This window comes from Bubalus kerabau, chromosome 3 (genome assembly GCF_029407905.1).
Source record: "Bubalus kerabau isolate K-KA32 ecotype Philippines breed swamp buffalo chromosome 3, PCC_UOA_SB_1v2, whole genome shotgun sequence".
Lineage (NCBI taxonomy): Eukaryota > Metazoa > Chordata > Mammalia > Artiodactyla > Bovidae > Bubalus > Bubalus kerabau.
The window spans coordinates 164,505,077-164,531,728 of NC_073626.1; the positions used below are offsets into that span (position 1 = coordinate 164,505,077).

Here is a 26,652-nt window from a genome sequence, read left to right on the forward strand (position 1 = left end):
AAACTGCAGAGACAACAACTACTTCTGATGTTACTTGTAAACTGTGGGAGAAGCCTCTATGCTCTAAGTGCAGGCCTTTAAACATGAATCTATTAATATAAGTCCATGATTTTCATGCAAACCACACACAAATGCCAGTACTTGGAAATTAAGTCTATTAAAGTCCTGTAGGAAGCACGTCCATTGTTTTCATGTTGCTATTTTGCAGCCAAGGTTTAAAGCCACCTCTTAGTTTTTATCCCAGGATGTGCTATAGGAATCTAAGAAACTTAATTACATTTACTGTTACAAAAAAGGATTTATGAACTTTTGCCTTTAGGCAGAAATGTTTATTTCATTGCCTTTGCTATTCATTCTTTTCAACTGCAACAGCTTTGAACTTTTCAGCTGCTCAGAGTTATCACCGTTGTGCAGAGCCCAGGAACTCCACTCCCAAGATGCAAACCACAAGTTGAAGAAAACGAAGAAGGCAAAGATATATGAGTCCTTATTTTGGCCACCCTTTGTGCCATTAAAATCTCATTTTCTGCCTATTAGAACGCCCTCTTGGTGCTTAGGCAGTGGTGATAGCCAGTGATTGGTGTGTAATTGAGTATAATTGTCTTTTCACTTTTCATTTGTGTCATTCTGAGCTTCTCTCTGTTTTTCCAACCACCGAGAGGAAAAAGGGGGTTAAGAAAAGATAAAGCTGTTAAAACTCTCACTCTCAGCCCTGAAGAGATTCTTGATTGCAATTATAGATTGCAACCCCTTCGTGACATTTCTCCAAATTTAGCGGGCAGCTCTCCTCGCCACCTGGGCCAAGTGCTCTCTAATAAAATCAAGTGATCTGTATTTAAACAACTGCTAATAATGTCAACCCCAGACAGATGCCACATGTAGGAAATTTAACCAACCCTCTGACATGCAATTATCAAGGCAAGTTATTAATATAATCTCTCAAGAAAAGCTCATAGTCCAATGCAAATTAGAAAAACAATTACAACATTCAAATTCCTATATATTCCCAAGGAGCAGTAATTCTCCTAATTTTCGCATTTATAACTCATTTATCCCAGAGTTCTGCAGCCATCAGATGGGTCATTCTCCACACAACTTGTTAACCTTCTCTCTGAAAATTATAGAAAAGCTGTGGTGTTTTTTTATTAAGCATTCTTGCTCACAACCCTATCAGCTGACCAAATACCATTTTAAAAAATATGTGTGAACTTCTTACCCAAAGCCCAGAACTACTACATGTGGAGAAGATGACACCTTGACAACTAAGTATAAACAGAAAATCTCCCTGATTATGATAAAAGTCGCTTGAATTTTAAGTCTAAGCTCTAACTTTTGATACAGCCCGTAAGAAGGGTGGAGAGAAAGGAAACCAGAAAACTGAAATCATGTGGCTTGTATAAAGAATACATTATGGTTTAAATTTGGCAATTCATTATACGACTGCCTCAGGGAATTGACTATTTGGTTCTGGTATACAGCAACTCGTCTGTCTGGAAACACGGGACTGACCTGAGGTGAAAGGCCATTGCCAATGGCGGGGTTCATGGGGTTGGAGGGCCCGGATGGAGGCACAAAGCTGTCTGTATAGCTGGAAAATCCATGCCTGGTGCTGGGGAGGCAGTAGGCAGAGCTGCTGTCCGGGTTGGAAGGAAGAGTGCTTTGGTGTACAGTGCTTGGAGGAAGCGGCTGAGGTCTGTGGACGGTGCTGCTGGGGTCTGACACGGCTGCAAGGAAGAAGGTTATCAGCCATAAATCTCCTTTGAAGGCTGGCAGAGAAGGTTCAGTGCAAAAGTTCGCAGTCACCAAGCCATCAGCACATCCACTGGTCAAATAAATGTAAATTTCATACTGTACTTCTTGATATGTAAGTATAAAACCACTCCTAACAAATAGAGCCACATCTCTTCTGCACATATGTACAAGTACATAGTTTATTTATATACTTCCAAGGAACACTTAACCAGAACAGAAATTCAGAAATCACCTTAACAGTGAGAACAAACCTATATTAGTACTGAATGTTACTAATCAACATAAAGATTAACCAGTGTAAGAATTGCATCTTAAATTTCTTTTTTTTTAATTTTTTTATTTTATTTTTCAACTTTACAATATTGTATTGGTTTTTAAATTTCTTATCAAATAAACTTCCAAAACACCTAAATATTACTGTGATAGTATAGTTTCAAATGCCCACAATGCTATCTTTTGTAATCCAAAATAATTTAGTCTTCCTATTTATCCCATTCACCTCTATGCACTAACATTTTGTTGCTGTTGCTAAGCTGTGTCTGACTCTTTGCAACCCTGTGGGCTGTAGCCTGCCAGGCTCCTTGGTCCATGGGATTTCCCAGGCAAGAATACCGGAGTGGGTTGCCACTTCCTTCTCCAGGGGATCTTCCTGACCCAGGGATTGAACCCACGTCTCCTGCGTGGCAGGCAGATTCTTTAGCACTGAGCCACCTGGGAAGCCCATGCTCTAACATAGAAGGACTCTATCAAAGTTTACCTACCCTCAATTCCTACCCCAGTGAGGAGCCATCAGAACTTCAGTTAATTGCAGACTGGAGTACAAACGTAGAGGTTTTAACAAAGGAAAAGCCAATTGCGTGCTTATTTTGGGAGATTGTTTTGGTTCATTGGTTTTGTTTTAAAATCCTGAAACAGTATTATATTACAACACAGTTTAGAGAGATTCAGACATGTCATAGAACAAACTATGTTTCTGAAAGGTGACAGGTACTTTCAGGACAACCCGATATAATGCAACAAACATACAGACAGCCACAGGGACATCACAGAAGATTTCACCGTATAAAGTAAGCAGCGGGGAACAAGACTGGGAATTACATTTTAACCCCTTGACTGCCTTCCTCCATACCTTGTGGAATAGCTGTGGGCTGGTAAGAGGTCTCTGACAGCTGGTACGTTGGCAGGGTCGGCATGGCTGTGGGAGGGAATCCCCCCGGAATGAGATGGTTGAAAGCCATCAGTTGATTGGCCCCAGCCTGCTTCCTCCATCTTGCACGGCGGTTGCTAAACCAGACCTATGGATTTAATTTAAAATTTGAGAAGTTCACTGATGAAATAATAGTACATTCTTAATGAATTTTTCATGCTAAAACAGATTAAAGGCCCCTTACTGACAGGGCAAACAGACACAAGAGTCCTCTGCCTTCTGGCTTGTATTGTCAGGGAAGAAAGGAGAGTTAGATGTCAGGGGTCAGTAGAGGGACTTCAAGGGCTTTTCAAGGTCTGTCAAGAGCCCCCACATGAACTCTGGGGTGACTTTGGGGAGGGATGGCTGAGCAGAGGTGCCATCACCATTGGCACCCTCCCACCATCATGTACTACAGCACTTGAGGGAGGAGCCAGGAGTCTCTATGGCCCCCTCCATGACATGTGTCCTAATTTGGCCTTGCCTACTGCACTAACCCTTGTATTTCATAGTCTTATCAATGTGTCTGTATTTGTATGGACATTATGTGCACAGCTCCTAGAGAGTCTTATAAATTGACCAGAAGGATAAGTGGAGCGATTTTTTACCATCTCTTCCAAAATGTGAGACATAATACTGATCTTAATAGAAATAAATGTTGAAGAGGTACTTCAAAAAAGAAAGCATTTTATCTATGAAGATCCCTTACAAAATGAGTTTGTTTTATTATTTCTTTCCATAACAGCTGTAAGCACCTATCTTTTTATCAGAGGAAAAAAGAAGTAGATAAGATAGGATCCCTGAGCTCAAGGAGCTTACTGTCTTTTCTTCAAGGAATTCACAGAGTGGTCAAGGTCACCAAACTAACTGCTCACTAGAGGTAGAAGTTCCATGTTTGGAAATGCAGAGAATCAGGAAAACTTTAGATGAGAGACAGAATGTCAACTCATTTTAAGTTTGGATGTGACTTCAAAAAGCGGTCAGTCCAGATGGAAGAGATGATGCAAGAGACCAGCATGCTTGAGAAAAGATGACTTGATTTCCCCACAGAACAAAGTTAACACTTAAACAACTTAATTGTAAATTTTAAGTCACAAAATTTTTAAAAGAGTGGAGAGAGCAATGTCTCCCTCCCTCCTTTCTTAAACAAGAAAGCCCAGTTTAATAAATACTTTACCAAGGCATCTGCTTAAACTTTTGCTATTCACTCAAGCATCTGTATGAAAAGGAGTCTGGTCTTCTCTAGCCATGCTGCAAGATACTGGTAAGGAAAGCTGTTTGAACTTCCTCAGAACACTAACATTTAATACTCCTTAAGTATCCCACAGGAAAAGAAGGTAAGTCAATATTTTCTCAAGTTGATACATAATTGAATTAGAGTTTTACTTAACTTAATAAATTGCCACCTGGGATAATAGAACCAAGAACAGCATTCAATTTCGGTTCTGGATCAATTGTGTTTTCTCACTGGAAGTCTAAGTGTCTGTTACCATGACTCCTAGAGGCATCAGGGCAAAAAAACTGTTTTCAGGGAAGTGCTTGGAACAAGCTGGTTAGTCACACCTGGCTCAAGCGAAGGGCCCTCACACTTATCTTGACCAACCCATGTGCAGTGAATCTTCAGCTGCCTAGGCAGGGAGGAGAGTTGAATTTCCAAAAGTTATGATGTGACTTCACTCATTCAGACTTACTGTCACCAAACCTACTGGTGAGATTCATTATGAAGATCTCAGAAGCTTGCCCTTCTGACATTATCAGAGCGTGTCTCCAATCTCTCTGTGCCAACTTCCTGCTGTAACCTTTAGATAAGTAAACCAAATTTGATTTATCCAGTGGGTGGGCTCTGCCTGGTTACTCCATCAATCCCAACCTATTTTTGATTTATGTTCATGCTAACTCCTCCATAACCCAATTTTTAAAATCAAAAATGTCTTCATTCAGATAATAAATTCGAAGGAACATCATGACTTTCTACAAATCCCTTCAAAAGATTAAACCCAAAAGGCTAGGTGTACAAGGTTGTTTGGTTTTGTTTCATTTTTCCACAGTGATACAAGTAAACACTGATGACATGGAATAAACCCACCAGGAGGTGGATTTATAAGTTCTTATATTTACCATACAGTATATATTATAACTACCGCAAAAGACGAGGAATAGTTGGAAAGCAAATCTTTACTGAAAAACAAACCTTTAACAGGAGGTCTAAGAGTTTCCCAAAGGAATGAATTTAAAAGTTGTTTAAATTCAGGCTAAATAAATCCAGAAGGCTATTTCTGAGAGAACCAGGGCTTCTTGAGGGCTGAGCTGCCTGTCTCTGGCCAGTTAGCCAGAGTTTTCTATCATCTTGCCCCTGGCAGCCTCCGCATCTCCAAGAAGCAGCTGAAACTGCCAGAAGCAGCACTGAAGTTGCAAAATACACTGAAGCTGAAAACTGGGAAATGGTCCTTGCCTTCTTTAGGCTTTGAAACTCATAAAACACACATCTATTTTTAATAGGAAAAAGGCGCCCTTGAAATCACCTTCATTTTAAGTACCCAAGCCAAGCACAATGATTCTAGGGTGCTGTTATTACCCCATCTGTAACTGAAAGACATTCCCCTGGCACTCAGAAGTCCTACCTAACTCTTCCAATATTCTATCACCTAATTCCTAACAGACAATCAAAGAATAATCTACTGAATGACACATGTAAGTGCATAAGACTGAATAAAATCACTTAAAATGGGTGGAAAGTGAAAGTGCGAGTCGCTCAGTCATGTTTGACTCTTTGCAACCCCATGGACTATAGATCACCAGGGTGCTCTGTCCATGGAATTCTCCAGGCAAGAATACTGGAGTGGGTTGCCATTCCCTTTTCCAGGGGATCATCCCAACCCTGGGATCGAATCTAGGTCTCTGACATTGCAGGGAGATTCTTTACCACCTAAGCCACCAGGTAAGTCCCCAAATCGATAGAAGGTATTTATGATTTGGTTTTTACAGTGTTTAGAAACTTTTCTTTGTTTTGAAAAGAGTAACAATAGCAACAATCTGGCCTTTGAGGTTCTAGAGGAGAATATGAGTATTTCACCAATTTCTTAGCCAGTAGGGCAGAGAGAACAAGTTTACAAAGTCAGCTTGTAGTTGGTGTTGTTCAGTCAGTAAGTCCTGTCTGACTTTTTGTGACCCCATGGACTATAGCCTGCCAGGCTCCTCTGTCCTTCACTATCTCCCAGGGTTTGCGCAAATTTATGTCCATTGAGTTGGTGATGCTAACAATCTCATCCTCTGCTGCCCTCTTCTCCTTTTGCCTTCAGTCTTTTCCATCTCAGAGTCTGCTACCTTCCTGTTAAATGTCACTTTACAATCTCTAATTCAGTGTGATTTCACTGTCCCCAGCATTACCTGGCCTTCCAATCACATTTCGCATAGTAAGGAAGTAGGGCAGGAGGCACATATCAGTGGATAACTACTATCAGACACAGTTGTTTATAATTGCCTGTGCAATATCACACAACATCAGAACCTTCCCTTGCAGCAAGTTTTTATTTCGTTTGATGAACTGCAGCCTGGTTCAATTTCACCTGCTCCCTAAATCTTTCCCTGCTTGTATATCTCTCTTCATGCTTTTGGAAATGATCTTCAGGTCCATTCTGGAGTAACATAACATTCGATGATTTTCTGAAGCAAAATTGAAATTGATCGAAAGATCCCTATTATATCACAATAACTAAGGGGAAAAGATAATCACAAAAGAACAGGGTTTTATAAATTTTCCTCTTCCTGAATAAAATAAGTGACCAATTTGGTCTTAGCAATAAAAGCTGGACAAAAACTCAGTATTTTAAAAAATACAGTCACACTTTACATTCACATGGGAGCGATGCAGGCAAGAGTTGAATCCCAGCTTTTCCTGTCTCTCACTACCTCTGTAACCTTGAAAAATTTGCTTAACATCTGTGGGCCTCTGTTTTCTCATCTACTAAATGGGAGAAATAAAAAACTCCTTCACAGGATTAAATGAGACAACATAATTAAATGAGACAATACAAACAAAGCTTATAAAAGAATACTGTAAAAAAAAAAGTGTGTGCAGTAAATGTTAGTTATTAAGTAAAAATGTCACATTGAGAAATCCAAGAATTAAAGCCTTTGTTTTCTGAGTTCTGTCTATAGCCAAAGCCTTTCATGCCCCTGAGCAAGCAGGAAAGTGCCCAAATAACACCTCAAATAATTGAAAGCCAGTCTGGCTTGAACGGAGGCTTAGGTCCAAATTGTTTCCAAGTTTCATGGATTAGTGCTAATTGTCCCATGGTGTAAGCCTAATTTTGCTCTCAATAAATTACTGGTTCACATTTTTGGTGTGGTCCTCAAAAGCAATCTAACCTACATTATTCCAGATGGGTTATTTCAAATACAGTTTGAAAAATGGGAAGAGAGTGTAATCGTTAACCCTTAGAATTTACAACAAGATTACAAAATGTTTCATTAACTACCAGAGCTGATAGTAAAGTGTCAATTACAGTACTTTCCAAGTAGGTAAATTCAGGACAATCTGCTTGTTCCCTGGAACTTCTTATTCACTCCACTCGCCCAGCCCTCCTACCACGGCTGCTACCCAGCCTTGACCACCGTGTAGAGGGGAGAGGACGGGCCCGGCTGACAAGAAGAAATGCCATGCTGCCGTGAATATCACACATGAGGGCATACACAACTTTATACATCACAAGAGCAAACTGTGGCAGAGAATGGCAGGATGACCATATTTTTGCTTCATTATGGAGTTCAGGGCCAAATATTTCATACCTATCTTAACTTCTGAACTACAAAGATCTATTAGATGGTTTTAAACCATCATTGGGCTTCCATGAGAATGCCAAATTATCAATGTTAGAAGGGTCCTGAGAGATCATGCATCTTAGGGGCTTTTAATTAATGAAATGATCAAGGGGTGGTGATTTGTAAGAATATGAGGAAAGCTAGTGGCCCTCTCCCTACCTCACACTTGTGTGCACACACACACAGGCAAAAGCAGAACATCTGTGTACAAATGTCAAGTTTCCCAGGTCTCCTGAAATCCATTCATGATTATCCTAGTCATTCATGGACCTAGCCTAAGGCCATCTGATCTAAATCCCATATTTTAAAAATAAAATTAGAAAAAATGAAGCCCAGTAGGATTAGAGCAAAATTAAGTGACTTGCTTGACAAAACCCTTTGGGTAAAGCTGAGACCAAAACCCACCTCTTCTGACTCCTAGTTAAATCCTTTTTTTCACAAGCAGCTTCCTTTCCTGTCTTCCATTACCTGGGTGGCAAGAATACTTGCCTGCTTCATACAGTTCTTGGATGGAATATTTACTAAAACGTTTACACATCATAAGTGTTTGCAAGTCATTCCTTACAAAATTGTAGTTTTTGCCATTATTTGCACAACAACAGCTACCAGGGAGGTGAATTAAGCGAATTAGGTCTTTACTGTACAGTAATTCTTATATTGTGTACTCAGATTCAGCCCTGATAAATATAATATAGTTATTGTACAAACAAATTTTTTCAAATACTGATAAAGGTCTACGTTATTAAAGCTTTAATTTCATCTTTATCCACAAGAGCTTAGAAATTTTCTTCCATGGAGGGAGGGGAATGTAGACACATTTGGGTTTTTTTTTTTTTTTTTTTTTGTTTGCTGTTGGGTTTTCCCAGGTGCCCCAAATTAAACTAACACACTCTCTGGCTATCACTCAAACTGAACTGACGCTGCTACTGCTTTCCCAGATCCTTCTAAAAACTAAAGGATTTTGTTCTGGCATTTTAATCAGTGATTAACTACTCCCTTCTTTTTCCTGCTGGGTTAAGTAAAAGATCCATATGCCGGGTGTTGTAGGGAATTTGTTAGGCTGTAGATCATAGCTGTGGTGCAAGACATGATGCGTCTCAAGGGAACTAATGAAGCCATAAGGAATGTAAAGAGTCACCGGGTTAAAGCCACATTAGGACAGCTGTTAGGTTAATGAGGGCCCTGCTTTGGAGAGGAGGTCACTGTACAGAAAAATATGAACCACTCTTTATTGGTTTGATCCCTTGTCCTCTGGAAGTTAATGGGCCATTCTTACTCTCCTCCACATTTCCTGAACCAGATGCGAGTGCCCGGTGCTGTACAAGCTGCACGTGGTTGGGATGAATTCTGTCTCCACGTACTTGTCTTTGGCGAATGCAGCGAGGAGGCAGAGGAGCAGGGAGCACTCTTCTCAGTTTTCCATCACGCTCTCTGTTTGATTTCTTTAAATCCAGTGTTTATTTTTTGACTCTGAGTTCAGAACTGATCTCCAGTCTGTCTTAAGGGCAGACCCAGTATGTGGGCTTGGCCAGCCTGGGGGGATAGGGACCAGACCCTGGGATATAGAGGGCACGCAATAAAGGTTTGTCGAAAGAAAGGAAGAACAAATGGACCTCAACTTCACATTTAAACTAGGTGATCACAGAACTATAATAAAAGCAGACAGATTTCATGTAAATCATACGGAAGAGCCTGGTAGGCTGCAGTCCATGGGGTCGTGAAGAGTCGGACACGACTGAGCGACTTCACTTTCACTTTTCACTTTCATGCATTGGAGAAGGAAATGGCAACCCACTCCAGTGTTCTTGCCTGGAGAATCCCAGGGATGGGGGAGCCTGGTGGGCTGCCGTCTATGGGGTTGCACAGAGTTGGACACGACTGAAGTGACTTAGCAGCAGCAGCAGCAGCAGCATTGTTATATAATTATAATATGTACACTGTATATGTTACTATAAATAATATGATATGATATCATACATTATATATGCTATATAAATATGATATATGAGTATATGTTACTATAAATAATATGTGATATATATATATACACATCATGATTTGTGGTTGAAAAAGTGTTAGTCATTCAGTCATATATGACTCTTTGAGACACCATGGACTGTAATCTGCCAGGCTTCTCTGTCCGTGGGATTCTCCAGGCAGGAGACTGGAGTGGGTTACCTACCATTCCTTTCTCCAGGGGATCTTCCCAACCCAGGAATTGAACTCAGGTCTCCTGTATAGCAGGCAGATTCTTTACCATCTGAGCCACCAAAGAAGCCCAGCTTGTGGTTAGAAGTGGTCATTTCTGGGAAAGAGCACTATATCCCAATGTACTAAATACAGGGATTGAATAGGTCCAGCTGCAAAACATTTGTGCTATAAATCCCAGCATATCTGGGACTCTTCGCTGCATGTACCTCCAGCTCACACAATCAGATGCCTACATTCCACCTTCCACAGCAGTTCTCTCCTTTCCATTCCCACTGCCGCTGACCTATTTCATGCCCACCACCTTCAATGCCCTTTGCGTCAAGTTTAGCTGCCTTGCCTGAAACCCAAGCTCGCCACAAAATGTATGTAAGCACTCAAAATTTCACTATTGTTTATGCACCACCCCTACAGTCCACAGAGTGCCTGGTACATAACAAGGATCCCTGAAGTGGTGAGTGAATAACAAGAATTGACACACCTCTCTATATGCTATGTCTGATAGAATCATGTTCTGCCCAGAATGATAACTGAAGTTAAGAATGCACATTTCCTAAGTACCAAAAAATAAACACTAAGAAAAGACCCTGATGCTGGGAAAAATTGAAGGCAAGAAGAAAAGGAGGTGACAGAGGATGAGATGGTTGGATGGCATCTCTGATTCAATGAACATGAATCTGAGCAAACTCCAGGAGCTAGTGAAGAACTGGCATGCTGTAGTTCATGGGGTTGCAAAGAGTCAGACAAGACTTAGTGACTGAACAAAAACAGCAAGAATACAAAGAAAGCAAACAGATTTCCAATCAGCTTCCTTCCTGCCACCCTACCACTCCCTCTATTTAACCAAACTGAACTGTTCACTGTTTCCTCAACATGACTAGAGAGAAAATGAAAGTTCATCTGACATGTAGCTCATGTGCGTCCAGCCCTCTGTGCTTCTGCTCATTATTCTGTTACTAAAATGCTCTCCCACCTACCCTGCCCCTTGAATATCTATCTAGACCCAGAAGTCCATCTGATCCCTCCCTTCTTCATGAGCCCCGCTTTTTTACCCCAACAAGATCTCACACCTTTCCTCCTCTCAGCTCTCACTGCACTTCATCTCTCTCTAATACACTTATCATATCAGCTTTGCTCTCAAATTATTTGTGTGTTTACTTTATTACCCCATTAAACACTAGTTCTTTGAGAAATTTGTCTTCATTCATCTTGGTGTTCCTTGACTTTCCTAGCACTGTGATGATCAGATAGAAAGTCAAGCTGAGAAAAGCAATCTGACTTGGCTCTGCAGACTATAAGAGGCTATTCCAGAACAATCTGTGATGGGAGAGATAGCTAGAAGCATAGGGGAAGGTGTCAATCAATCTAGAGACCACATCAACTGCCTACTTCGCTGCTGAGTCCTCAGTCTCACTCTGACTATGAAAGTCAAGTATCTGGGAATAACATGACATTTCTGGATCAGGTGACTTCAACTCCTGGGCCAGTAAAGAATTCCAGGATACCTTGAGGCACTTGTAATCTTTCCATCAGTGCTTTTCTACCTTGGGGAGACTGTTCATCATTCATAATGAAACATTATTCAATCACCCAATAGAAACAAATTATACCCAGGTAGCCTTTCTCCAGGGTTCAGAACACTTCTAAGTTGAAAAGGTAATTTTACATGTTCTTAAAATAATACAGTTACTTGAAAAGCTTCTGGACTTAAAGAAAGGGATTTTACCTTATACAACTTTGCACTTCATCATGACTGAATGGCTACAGAGAGGAAATATATGGAATCCAATTACCGTGATCACTTACTAGCTACATGACTTTGGGTAGTTACTTAAATTCTCTGAGTCTCAGTATCCTCATCTATAAATTGGAGACATTAATAGTAACAACCTAGGTTTTAATGATAAGTAAATGAGTTAATCCATATAAAGCATTTAGAATAGTGCCTGGCACACAACAACATCTCAAAACTTCGTTGTCATCCCTGTACCACCCCCAAAATCTATGCATTCCCTGGTACATAACAAGGATCCCTGAAATGATGCATGAGTAACACGAGTTGACATTCTTCTCTGTGTTACATTTGATACAATTATTAACACATTCTCCTGGTAATGACAACCAAAGTCTAAAATAAGAACGTACATTTTCACAAATACAAAATATACTAATAGAAATAAAGCTAATTAAATAGATCACAGTTTTAAATCAATACATATAAAATACTCGTATCAAACAATGTGACAGAAAAGCCAAATATAGCCATCATATCAATAATTGGACTTACCGAACTATTAAGAGGAAAAAGAACCTTTTCTGACTTACTGGTTAGCATAGTAAAATGTTGCTGTATCCCACAGACATACCTTGATGAAGGGGGCAGGGGCCGGGGAGGGGGCAGAGGCGGGGTGGGGGGTGAGGAGCAGGGGCCGGAGGTAGTTGGACCACACAAGTGCAAATAAAAAGAAAAAAGACATCATGATATTGTTATCATGACAAGGCAAAATGTAAAGGAAAGAAATCAGAAAGGGAGAACTTTATAATGTGAGAGGCTACCATTCACAATGAAGGACCATTCCTAGCATAGTTACTTTCTTGGTTTGAAATACACCTTAGAGAAGAAGATGCTCTTGTTCCCTTTCTGGGTTTACGCAGGACAGGATGTTGGGATGTTGGTACCTGTACTCGGGCCTCCGTAAGCTTTGCCCTCTGGGCCAGTTCCTCCCTGGTGTAAATATCAGGATAGTGGGTTCTCTCAAAAGCCCGCTCCAGTTCTTCAAGCTGTTCTGCTGTGAAGGTGGTGCGGCTCCGGCGCTGTTTCCTCTTGAGGGGTAAGTCTGGTTCAGAGTCGATGTCAGAGCCTTCATCTGATTGGGGAGCCGAGGCTAAAAAGCACAGGAGAAAAGAAGTGATCTAATGTGTGTCAACAAACAAGTCGGTGGCATTTCCTGCTAGCCTCATGGTTAGGATTCTGGACTGTCACTGCCAGGGCCCAGGTTTGATCCCTGGTCAGGCAACTGAGATCTTGAAAGCCGCTTGCTGGGGCCAAAACATGGGGGGAAAAAAGTCTGACCAAGATAGAATGACTCAAATCCTAGTGTAAAGTACACTGCCGAAGTCCTCCCATGGACACCAAGCCCCTCCTTGCAGGAGTACATTAAATAGTATTTAATCTCTTCCCCAACCCCATCTCCAGGCTCCCCCAGGCAGAAATAATTGCTCTCTGCATCTGTCATTCTAAGTGCATTACAAGCTCTTAAAAAGCAAGGACAGGCCTCCTCCATTTTTTCTGGCCCTCACCCTTAGCATTTAATGGATACTTGGTTCTTGTCCAATATGAATCACATTTAAGTTGGTTCCTGATAAATTTTCACCAGCTTTTAGACCAGGAGAAAATTTGTTAAAGAGTGATTTTTAAAAATAAATATTCCAAAACTGACTTTGTATCTAAAAAGGCAATAACAGTAAACTATCACAGGAATACTATAAATCTGTGGACTGTACCACTCTTATCGACATTGTACAGGAGATAGGAATCAAGACCATCCCCAAGAAAAAGAAATACAAAAAAGAAAAAAGGCTGTCTGAGGAGGCCTTACAAATAGCTGTGAAAAGAAGGGAATCGAAAATCAAAGGGGAAAAGGAAAGATATATCCATTTGAATGCAGAGTTCCAAAGAATAGCAATGAGAGATAAGAAAGCCTTCCTCAGCGATCAATGCAAAGAAATAGAGGAAAACAACAGAATGGGAAAGACTAGAGATCTCTTCAAGAAAATTAGAGATACCAAGGGAACATTTCATGCAAAGATGAGCTCGATAAAGGACAGAATTGATAGGGACCTAACATAAGCAGAAGATAATAAGAAGAGGTGGCAAGAATACACAGAAGAACTGTACAAAAAAGACGTTCATGACCCAGATAATCATGATGGTGTGATCACTCACCTAAAGCCAGACATCCTGGAATGAAGTCAAGTGGGCCTTAGAAAGCATCACTATGAACAAAGCTAGTGGAGGTGATGGAATTCCAGTGGAGCTCTTTCAAATCCTGAAAGATGATGCTGTGAAAGTGTTGCACTCAATATGCCAGCAAATTTGGAAAACTCAGCAGTGGCCACAGGACTGGAAAAGGTCAGTTTTCATTCCAATCCCAAAGAAAGACAATGCCAAAGAATGCTCAAACTACCAACAATTGCACTCATCTCACACGCTAGTAAAGTAATGCTCAAAATTCTCCAAGCCAGGCTTCAACAATATGTGAACCGTGAACTTCCAGATGTTTGAGCTGGTTTTAGAAAAGGCAGAGGAACCAGAGATCAAATTGCCAACATCCTCTGGATCATCGAAAAAGCAAGAGAGTTCCAGAAAAACATCTATTTCTGCTTTATTGACTATGCCAAAGCCTTTGACTGTGTGGATCACAATAAACTGTGGAAAATTCTGAAAGAGATGGGAATACCAGACCACCTGACCTGCCTCCTGAGAAATCTGTATGCAGGTCACGAAGCAACAGTTAGGACTTGACATGGAACAACAGACTGGTTCCAAATAGGAAAAGGAGTACGTCAAGGCTGTATACTGTCACCCTGCTTATTTAACTTATATGCAGAGTACATCATGAGAAACGCTGGGCTGGAAGAAGCACATGCTGGAATCAAGATTGCCGGGAGAAATCTCAATAACCTCAGATATGCAGATGACACCACTCTTATGGCAGAAAGTGAAGAGGAAGTAAAAAGCCTGTTGATGAAAGTGAAAGTGGAGAGTGAAAAAGTTGGCTTAAAGCTCAACATTCAGAAAACGAAGATCATGGCATCTGGTCCCATCACTTCATGGGAAATAGATGGGGAAACAGTGTAAACAGTAGCTGACTTTATTTTTCTGGGCTCCAAAATCACCACAGATGGTGACTGCAGCCATGAATTAAAAGATGCTTACTCCTTGGAAGGAAAGTTATGACCAACCTAGATCAGATGAGATCAGATCAGATCAGTCTCTCAGTCGTGTCCGACTCTTTGCGACCCCATGAATCGCAGCACGCCAGGCCTCCCTGTCCATCACCAACTCCCGGAGTTCACTGAGACTCACGTCCATCGAGTCAGTGATGCCATCCAGCCATCTCATCCTCTGTTGTCCCCTTCTCCTCTTGCCCTCAATCCCTCCAAGCATCAGAGTCTTTTCCAATGAGTCAACTCTTTGCATGAGGTGGCCAAAGCATATTCAAAAGCAGAGACATTACTTTGCCAACAAAGGTCTGTCTAGTCCTTTGGATGTGAGAGTTGGACTATAAAGAAAGCTGAGTGCCAAAGAATTGATGCTTTTGAACTGTGGTATTGGAGAAGACTCTTGAGAGTCCCTCGGACTACAAGGAGATCCAACCAGTCCATCCTAAAGGAAATCAGTCCTGGGTGTTCATTGGAAGGACTGATGCTGAAGTTGAAACTCCAATACTTTGGCCACCTCATATGAAGAGCTGACTCATTGGAAAAGACCCTGATGCTGGGAGGGATTGGGGGCAGGAGGAGAAGGGGACGCCAGAGGATGAGATGGCTGGGTGGCATCACCGACTCGATGGACATGGGTTTGGGTGGACTCCGGGAGTTGGTGATGGACAGGGAGGCCTGGCGTGCTGCAGTTCATGGGGTCGCAAAGAGTCGGACATGACTGAGCAACTGAACTGAACTGAACTGACTGCTCCTTATAAGAAAAACCATGTTAAATTTACTATCTCATTACCAGGTATTAGGAAATGCTTTAAGGGGAGTTTAGATATTGTTAATGTAAGTCTCAAGAACAGAAGCAGCATAGTCTAGTGAATTGTTTCTAAACAGAGATTCAGAGTCTGGATCTCTGCTGAATGGACAGGCAGCTGCTCAGAACAGCTGCCTAATTTGAGGTATAAACTAACAGTAAAGAATCTGCCTGTAGCGCAGAAGATGGGTTCTATCCCTGGGTCAGGATACCCAGTCCAGTATTCTTGCCTGGAGAACCCCATGGACAGAGGAGCCTGGCAGCCTATACAGCCCATGGGGTCGCAAAAAGTCAAATATGACTGAGAGACTTAGTGGACAAACCAGTAAACAATCCACCAGCCAAGTTAAAAAATTAAAATAAAAAAAAATAGAGTGATACCAGTACTCTAACTTGAGGAACGCAGTGCAAAAATGAAAATGCAGGACCCTATGTTCAAAAGTTCATCATGAATTTCAAGATGGCAACAACAGAGCATAAAAGTAATCACAGGGCCCCTGTCTGCACAGGGGGCCCTGGGTGACTGAATAGGTCACATGGCCCTGAAGACAGCCTTGCTGCAGCCCCCTCCACCAAAGCTTGAATTTGCCTGTGTATGAGCACAATCAGGGAAAACCTCCAAACTGAGTATGCAGGTGCCTATGAAAGAGGAGCAGGAGCTGGGAAATTAAGTAGAAATCTGTGTTCGTGATGCAATTTGGTGTGTGTGACATAACAGTAACCGAGCACCTGTTGGCCAACAGCAGGTTCTGCAGTTTGAGGACGCATCACACAAGGGTTCTCAGTAGGAGAGCAGTCCTCTCTCAGAGTCCTGGACCTCAGGGCAGTGGCAGAGGCTGTCAGGGGGCTGTCAGACCATAAACTCTGAGCACAGTGCAGGAGTTGGAGCCACCATGCTCCTGAACATATCCAAATGCACTCAGAAAACTCCCCAAACAACTGGGGGATCCTCTGGGGAAAGGGCCTATGTATGCTGCCAGCCAGAAAATTGTAGATTACTAATGGGCTTCCCAGGTGGCACAGTGGTAAAGAATCCACCTGCCAACGCAGGAGATGAAAAAGACATGGATTTGATTCCCTGGGTGAGGAAGATTCCTTGGAGAAGGAAATGGCAACCCATTCCAGTATTCTAGACTGGAAAATCCCATGGACAGAGCAGCCTGGTGGGCTACAGTTCATGGAGTTGCAAACAGCTGGACATGACTGAGTAGACATACACAATGTCAAGGTAATTCATTTGCCCCCTCAGGCCTGAGGACTTGGGGAAATGCAAGGGGTGCTAGAAACAATCTTAAAATGTAGTATCTCCTACAATACCAATTTTCTTTTCTCTTGAGCTCAAACTTAATTCTGCCCCATAGAAATTTTAAATTTCATTCAAATTTAGAATAAGCTATAATTTGCCCCAAAAATGTACCCATACAAAAGAACTCATAAATATAATTCTAAGTTTTCTATTACTTTTACATTTTATTCACATTCAAATACTGTGAAATTAAGAAAGTAAATTAATAATATATATGACAAATTAAAGAAAACCAATTCTGGTATATAAAAGCAAAAGGTAATTATAATATATAATGCTCTACTGTGTGTTGGCCATTATGCTTGGTTTTTCAATTATGTTATCTAATTTAATATAAAATGGTCTAATTTAATATAAATCTTATTTTAGGATATTTTAGCATTAACTGAAAGAAAGAAAAATAGACTTTCTTTAAGTATGGGAGTATTTTACAGGAGTATAACATGCTGACTGCATGCTGCAGTCCATGGGGTCGCAAAGAGTCGGACTCAACTTAGCAACCGAACTACAAACATTAACTTGCTAAAAAATATGTTGTGCGTTGTGTGCTAAACTTAAAAAGCAGCCAATACAACTTACATGTGTCTACCTTTAATAAATGTGAACCAAATTAAAAGAATAATAATTTGTGCATAATTGTAGGGCTGCTGAGTGGTTCTCAAACCTCTAGAGCATCAGAGCTACTGGATAAACTTGTTAAAACTCAGATGGCTGTCCCTTCATCTGATTTCATTGGTACGGAAGGGGCTCTGAGAAGTCACATTTCTAAGACATTCCCTGGTGACTGATGCTGATTTTACTGATCCTGGACTGACACTTTGAGGACCACCTCTATAGAATATTCCAGACTAGTTATTTGCTTCCCCTGCAAAATTCCTGAGTATATAAAATATTTTTCCACCACAATTTATCCAAAAACTTGCCCCTACTTGCCCCTTCAATTATAAATAATATACTCAAGAAACAAATTACTCATCCGCCTAAGAAGAAAATAAATTTTTATAAAAAGTATTCCTTCCATGCTTTCAGTTTTTGTTGCCTTGACTTTTTTGTCTAATGTGAATTCAAGTAAAAAACTTGACAGCATTTAAGAACTGACCTAAATCTCTCCTCTGCCTGTGAGAACTTTAAATCTATGCTTGCACTTTCTCTTACTCTGATCCCATTAGGATAATAGTATGTGGAAATTTTCATGTTTCCTTTGGGAGTCTCTGGGGCTATTAAATCCTCCCAAGTAAATATGATGTGCCATGCACTGTCAGGTCAATTAATCAAAATCATCGCTAGTTTCTGGAGAAAAATGGCTGCTTAGATGTACAAGAACCAGCCAGAGCTAATTCTGAGGGTCAAGACCACTGTTTCAACTTAACAGTTAATGCCCGCCCACCTCTACCCTCCCCCAGAATATAAACTCTGTGAGCTTAAGTCCCTTCCTTTGCCTTGTTCATTGCTAGAACTACTGCTGAAACATAATACGTGCTCAATAAATACATGCTGAATGGCTAGAAGTACAGGAGAAAAATTCAGTTTTGAACTAAAATTTACTTCTCTGCCATCATTTTAGATCTTCAAAATGGAAATTCTGCTCTTATGAGTCACCCACCATTTAGATGAGCTTTGAGGGTGGAAGTTTTGAATCCTTAAAAATTACTTGAAAACTGTTGCAAGCATTTGAATGCAATTGAATATTTTCTGAAGAATAATTATCAATTCAAAGAGGATTGTGATTTAAAAAAAAAAAAGGTGAGGAACTATCAAAAGCCAGTGATGAAAAAGACTCAGACTATCTAAGAATTCAGTAAGACAGCCTTCACCACCAAAAATAAATTTTTCTTTAACAAGTTAGCAAATTACTACTTTTACTTCTAGACTATATATTCAAAAGCAATCCAAAGGTTCCATCTAACTAGGAAAAACTCCAAACAGCATAATTTCAAAGGCACTGAGGAAACGATTTGCCTGATTTTTCTGCTGGAAAATTATCTGAACAAACTGATCGTTTTTGACACTGTGAAGCCACAGTCTTACAAGCTAATTCTAACTTTTCCCCATCTGTGAATTCCAGAGGGATCTGGGTTTTAAAAAATGTTCAGTGAACCACCCTAGATTAATCTACAAGCTAGGAAATACTAGCTCTTTCTAAAGACAGAAATACTACCATTTCTTGTATCACTCAACAGAATTAAAATGTATTAGTCACACAGAACATGGTTTGCAATAATGTCCTGAACTTGAATCAGTTTTTACCAAAAACAAGTCTAAAACTTAAATCCCATTTTGATACACAAACTAAATCATTCCATTGAAGTTCTAGTTTACATATTTAACTTTGTTCAAAACTGAAACAAATTAGATACTAGACACCAAGTTTCTAACCTTGCTAAATATTACAGCAAAGTAAAAACAAGACTTTTTTTTTCAGACAGCTTGACAGAAAGAAATTATATATATTTTTTCTGTGTAGAATATTTAAGCTATGACTTTGAAACTACAAGCAGCATTAACAAGATGATTATCTAAATGTTCATAAATTGCCAGGCTATAGCAACTAGATTAAATATAATTTCTTCAGTCTACTTGTACTGTCTGGCCTTAATACTGAAGGGAGATGTTCGTACATATAAGTTGCTCTATCACATTCTACACCTGCCTTCACAAAGTTTGTTTTATAATTCATTACAGATACTATCCTCCAGTTTGAAATTCTAGAATGGTTCTCATAAGAAAATCTGTATCGATACACAATATAGTTTTTTAAGTGGAAATTTTATTATTTTAAATTGTATAAAAACTCTCAGATTTTATCCCAATCCATGTTATCAGACTTCGAAAGTTTTGACCCTATTACCAAAACCTCTTCACAATCCATTCTCTGATTTATACGTTAGTTTAATTCAATGTCACCAATGAACCTGGAACAAATCTTACCAAGAGGTTGAGAATTTCTCTCCTTTCCTTATGTAACTAGACAAAAATCCTGTAAAGTAAATACTCACCCCATTGCACAGGAAATGGAAAGACTCAGAGAGGTTATTCAGGTCGCACAGCTGGGAAACTAGAATTTGACCCAGGTTTATAGGGCTTCAGAGAACTCTCCCTTCTAGCCTGGAACATCCTAAATAGGTGTTGAGTTCTTCTCTCTCTCTCTCTCTCTCTCTCACACACACACACACACACACACACACACAGTCCTTTTGAAGAGGAATACCAGAAACACACGAAATCAGTAATTCCGATATAAATCATTTAGCTGATTGCCACCACCATTCTCATTTGTCTCAAATTTTCAAAACTTAGACTCAAGCAAAAATCGACAGAAATACAACAGTTTGACAGTGAAAGTGTGAAAATGTTAGTCATTCAGTCATGCCTGACTCTTTGCGACCCCATGGACTATATACAGCCTGCCAGGCTCCTCTGTCCATGGAATTCTGCAGGCAAGAATACTGGAGTGGGTTGCCATTCCCTTCTCCAGGGAATCTTCCCAACCCAGGGATTGAACCCAGATCATCTGCACTGCAGGCAGATTCTTTACCATCTGCCAGGGAAGCCCCCATACTTTGAATATACAAAGAATTCAATAAATATTTGTTGAATTAAATTCAATTGGGAAATTGATAAATCAATTGAATTTAATTCAACAAATATTTATTGAGTTCTTTGTATATTCAAATAAAACACTAGGAAACTAATCAATTTTCCAAGATATTGAATCAATTGAAAAAATTAAAATTGTCTGACCATTTGCAGTCTCCATTAATAATCATCATAGACCCTTGGTCCTAAGATCCAGGGTCAAGCTGGAAAATATTATTGATCACAAGCAGTTGAACTGATCACTCAGTTTATATCTGTATTAAAGCCTTCTTTTTTATATTAAAGGCACCCTGATGAAAGGATATCAAGAGCTATAAGGTAACCTCAAATTCTTTTAAGACAAAAAGGACAGAAATAAAAGTTTGAAATCTGTTGGGCTATTCACAAGTTATTCAGCAGAAACCTCAGTGTGATCGCTGGAAAACGTCACCTTTCACCAGGTGCCTAAGTATTTCAACCTTGTGTTTTATTCTCAATTTTGAAAGAAGTTCATTTCTTCTTTTTCTATGTCCAGCTAATTCTAAGTGTTAGGAGGAAAAATTTTAGTTATCCCAATGATCTCACACTAACTCCCAAAACCAACCTTGGGAAAATGGATATTTTCAGCTTAAAAAAATAAAAAAGGTCAAGCATAGGCAACAATCATACCCCACAGGATTACAAATTCTTCCTTCAGAAACAAACTGGGAGGAGAAGGCTAAAGTCTTACCACCAGCGGACGGACCATGAAGTTTAATTAAAGAAGGAATTACAGAATTAGAGAGTATGTCTTTGTCCGTTAACCCCTTGTGACCTCTTCTGTAGCCTCAGGAAATATTTCATCCTAGTTAACGATATTATACATGAGATCTTACCTCAATTTTATAGGGATTTAGTCACGTGGGATTCTATAATTACTGGTTTCCAGACCAGTATAATTCAGAGATAGGAGACAGGCAAAAAATGGAGAAACAAAATAACTCACAAGAGTGCATTTGGCACACAGTCTTTCTTCTCAGCAAGACCTTTCATTTGAATAATTAAAGAATCAAAACATGACAACCATTTAAACTCTATGTTTGCCCCTGATGTAATACAACGCGATTTACAGACATGGGAGGAGGCCCTGCAGGTTTTGAGGCTGAACTTCCTTGGTCATCGGTCATTTCTTCTTAGACGGCCTCAGACTGAATCACACGGTCCCGGTGTTTTTACTAACCTTTTGGAGCTAAACCTGTCAGCACCGGTCCTCAAATCTGTGTTTCACTGATGAAAGAACAAGAGAAAAATAAAAATGGTTCCTGAGAGCCCCACAAGGTGGTTTCACCCTGTGTTCGACACTGAACGGGTATTTCAGAGTTATATCCCATGAGGTCTTTAACGGGTCAACTTGAAGTTGGATGCACTTACTTGGCATCCAGTCGTAGAACCTCTCGTGTGTTTGAGTTTCACTGTTCAACACAGGAGGAGACAATGGGACAACTAACTGTTTTCTGATCTGAAGTGGTCCTTTTACACTGAGAGAGATGTGAATGACCTCTCTCGTGTTTACTCGGGTGAAAGCCAGGAAGAGTCTGATATTCCCTCACAGCCCCAGAGTAAATGACAAATGACATTTTCCCTTTGTGATCTTTGGGATTTTTGTTGACTTATTTGGAGGCTTTTGTTGGATCCCCAGAAATGGCCTGTGGCCGAGGCCTATTCTACCGATTTCCACGCTCCATCTGTGGAATCCATCAGCGGAGCGTTTACCCTCATTCAGGGCTCTGACACCTGCCTAGCAGGGAGCAGCAGACACAAAGAAAGCCGGAGTGGATGAGAAAGGGGAGGTTGGGTATTTTTTTTTTTTTTTTCCAGAGGCGGGAGGAGGGGGAGGTTGAAATGGACGCACAGTAGGGGTTAATCCAAGCCAGTAGAGAGACTTCAGCACCTGGAAGCTTCTCTTCCACATTAATTCACCAGCTAAAAAGTAATCGGCGATTTTATTTAATGTTTAAAATTGTATATACGTCGAGAGAAAAAAACTCCGCTGAAAAGAACAAACCAAAGTTTTACAACAAAATCCTAAGGTATCTAAGATCTAGCCAGTGTGTGTGTGACCCAACAAATTCTTGAACTTTCCAGAATCCCTAATTCAGAACTGGAATTTGAGTAATTCTGACTGTGTTCGTTGATAAACTAGGAGAGACGGTTTAGTTTATAACCTGATCAGCGGCCTCGTGGGGGAGATGGGCGGGTAGAGGTCTTGTTTTGCTTTTCTAGCCACTACAATTTCTCCCGCAAAATGTGCCAGCCAGCCCAAAAATCTTTAGCAATTACAAAAAAAAAAAAAGCAGGACAGTTGATAGGAAGGATATTCTGGGCTCTCTTGGAAAGGTTCTTTTAGAAACTCTCAATATAATTAAGACCCTCCGGCCCTTCACCTACCCTTGTTCCCGCCCAGCAGCGCCCCCCACCCCCACTTGGGGGCTGCAGAAACGTAACGCCGGTCCCCTCCCCTCTGACCCAAGCCCTTCCCTCGGAAGCTGCCTTCTCACAGCACGGGGTCATTAGAAGGAAAATAAGCTCCTGCCAGGTTGGTGCTAATCAAAATAGCACAAATAAACCCTGACACTCAACAGCTCCCGGAGTCCCCGCTGCCCTGGGAGGAGAGTACAGATTGGTTATGAATATGGCCGGCCGCGGGGGCAGCCCAGAAGGGCCGCGTGTGCCCCGGACCCGGGAGTCACTTGAAAAGGACAACGTGCACCATTGGGTGTTTGTGTAAGATAAGGGCTGCGAAGCAGAGGCTGGCTGTACAACCTAGTTGCCTCCGAAGCATTGCGCTGCATGGCCCCCAAGACCCCCCTTCCCACCCATCCTGAGGTTCCAGTAACACTGAATTTCACGTGCGCGTGAGGTCTCCATCCACTTTACACTAAGGAAACGTATTGAGGGTGGAGCTCTCTTCTCACAGCCACTACCTGACCATGAGTCACTTACAAGGCCTCTTTTGTAAAAATACAGGTTTATTTCTCTCATCCATCTCAGCCCCGCTAGTGATTATTTTTAGGAGCTTTAGAAATGATTATTTTGTATTCCTTGATATGATGAAGTAAAAACAGGCTTCTGCCCTTTCTTTTCCCCTGACACAAGCAACATTTTGCTTAAGGGAGCTACAAAACCCCAAAGGAACTATTTCCGTATCTCCTTCCAAAAGTATAAAAAGGAAGAACTGGTTTGGGGGGGACTCTGACAGTGACTCAGATGAACCCAGTGGCTTCTTAAACCCTTTATTTTGAGACTTACCTGGAACAAGAATTCTAGAAGGAAATGAATCTTTCTCATGGAGCAAAGATGAAGTCACACCTATCTGCCCCTTGCAAATGATTTCTACTGGCACATTTTTGTTTTATTAATAAATTGCTTCTTTAAATTCTGTGGTAACCAGAGTATTTCAGCCACCAGGGTATTTCAAAGAGGAAAAGAGAGAAAAGCCCCAAGAAAATGTGTTGCTATTCAATTAGGAAAACTGATTAGTTAACTAATTAATCAGCTAACAGCTTTCTAAGAATAGTCTCCCTTGATAAGAACTTTCCTCCCTCAAGAGCTTAAAAGTCAGTCATAATTAAAATTAAGAGCCAGAGCTCCCTCTCTGCTGAAGTCTCTGAGTCTCAAAAAACAGTAAACTAGGTTTTGCTTTACTGGGATTGGATTGCAGGGAGCAAAGAAAGGTAATTTGCACACTGAAGGCGAACAGGAAAACAGTAGTTCTGGTGAAAGGAAAAGGGCCAAGTGACTTTTATTTACAATTGCCAAGAGAGAGGCCATTATTGACCATATGTGCCACAATTGCCCTCTTATCACGGGCTGGCCATCATGTCCTTTGGGAGCTGTTAATGAACTGGGTAATTGAGCTGCTGACATGTGTTACCAAAACAAAACAATAGGAAGAAGAGACAAATGAACATTTTATTTGCCAATCAGAGTAGGTTCAGCTTTTCACTGAGCCGCAGCTAAGTAACTGACTGAATACATAAAACAGTGCATTGAAAGCAAGCAGATGCAGACACAATAATAGTTAACTGACAGCTTATGGCCCATCTGTGCTTAACATTTTGTTAAAGAAATTACTTGACTTGCTAAAGAGACAAATCATACAGCTGCCCCAAGTGCTGCATTATAAGAGATAAATCATTGGCTAACCTGTTTCATGCTTAAAATGACAATGCTTATTAGCAGTTATGTTGGGATATTTTGTCATCACAGCTTGACACAGTTATTACTTACTAAAAATGTGACAACTCATGGGTATTCAACAGAATTGAGTCAGGAAAGAAAAGCTGGACACAGCAAACAATTCGAAAGAACAATAGGCATTTTTCATCTCTCAGGGTTAACTATGCATTTCTAAGATGTCATGAATGGGAAAAAAAAAAATTAACCCAATGAAACAGAAGATTGTGTTCCCTATGGTAATTATATCTCTTTCTTCCACTTATACCTTATTCATTCAGACTTGTAGAGTATTAGAAATACTCTCATTCTGGGTTGCTTACTATTAATATCACCAGTGATATCAGTTTAAGAAATAATTGTGTCAAGCCCTTTTACTCTCCCAAACATACTCACTTTCCTTTCCTCCTATGGAAAAATATTTCTTTAATAGGGAAAGAAAAACCATGTCACAAAACACTCTCTTTATGAGGAGATTTAGCTTATGTTTCTGTTCCTGCATCTGAATTGAAACCACATTTTTTGATCCAAGTGTGGTTCATCCACTACAATGTAGAACAATTTAATTCTGAAGTCATTTCTGTGTAAACTGGTTAACTAGAGGCAGAACATGGATCTCTCAAAGACCTTCTTGTGATCGCTTCTTCAAAGTTCTGGGCAAAATCAACTCAATAATAATAATAAGGATATTTTTAAAAAGCTGTTATTCACTGATTTGCTGACAGCTTAAGATAGCCCACCTCTGCTTCTGGCATTCTTTTTGTGCATATTCTTTCAAAGTTCCCGAGACCCCATATGAGTACTGTCATCCCCATCTTATAGATGACAAAAAATGAGATCTCAAGAGTCCTGTAACTTACCTGATCCATGAGAACTAAGATAAGCTGCCTAAATATTAGATCTTAAATATCAAATATACACTTTTATTAGCATTGTCTTTTGAGGAGTAAGTTGGTTCAACCAGTGAGGTGGGCTGAGAAAAAGACTGGCCAGTATCAACACATTTTTTCTTCCTGGTCACAGTCAACTCTATAAATTCGTTGTGAAAACATGACCATAAAAGGTGAGTGATATTTTCCATGGTGGTTGGTGTATGTGAAATTATGTTATGTGCAGTCACTAAGAAAGAATTCTGCCTATGAAACCCAAACCTTAGCCATATTCACAGAGCTTTAAATAAAACACAATTGACAAAGAATCACCCTGCTTTTATTTTCCACGACTGAATATTTTTGATATTATGTGCATTGGTCATTTAAAAGTCAACAAATAAACTAAGGTTGAGTATATAAAAGAGGTGACAAGTTACACAGCCTTTCAGAGGGCAGAAAACAAAAGAACGCTTTTGCCACTCTTATTAAGACAAGACAACCTGCTGCTGCTGCTGCTGCTAAGTCGCCTCAGTCATGTCCGACTCTGTGCGACCCCATAGAGGGCAGCCCACTAGGCTCCCCCGTCCCAGGGATTCTCCAGGCAAGAACACTGGAGTGGGTTGCCATTTCCTTCTCCAATGCAGGAAAGTGAAAAGTGAAAGTGAAAGTGAAGTCGTGTCTGACTCCTAGCGACCCCATGGACTACAGCCTACCAGGCTCCTCCATCCATGGGATTTTCCAGGCAAGAGTACTGGAGTGGGGTGCCATTGCCTTCTCCGTAAGACAACCTAGAGATACACAAAACCTAAACAACCAAACTTTGTCAGGATCAGCATGACTGAAGATGTTTGGAAAAGAGAAGAAAGTCAGGTTTAAGAAGAAAGTTAAATACTGCAGTTTTGGTGCCAGAAACCTACCAAAGGAGGTAAGAAGATAAATGACTAAGAGACTTGAAATACAGAAC

General features: G+C 40.5%; 1 protein-coding gene across 3 annotated transcripts in view; it reads right to left on the reverse strand.

Annotated features, from left to right (window-relative positions):
• PAX3 (paired box 3) overlaps positions 1-26,652 on the reverse strand; it is a 101,436-nt gene that overhangs the window by 21,102 nt on the left and 53,682 nt on the right. For 2 of the 3 annotated variants that reach the window (XM_055573581.1, XM_055573578.1), the window contains exons 5-7: positions 12,647-12,852; positions 2,882-3,047; positions 1,510-1,724 (exon numbers count right to left, since the gene is read on the reverse strand). In XM_055573581.1, the coding sequence (XP_055429556.1) occupies positions 1,510-1,724; positions 2,882-3,047; positions 12,647-12,852 (587 nt within the window). Of the gene's footprint in view, positions 1-1,509; positions 1,725-2,881; positions 3,048-12,646; positions 12,853-24,447; positions 24,451-26,652 lie in introns of all 3 variants that reach the window. The other variant, XM_055573580.1, reaches the window with a different exon arrangement.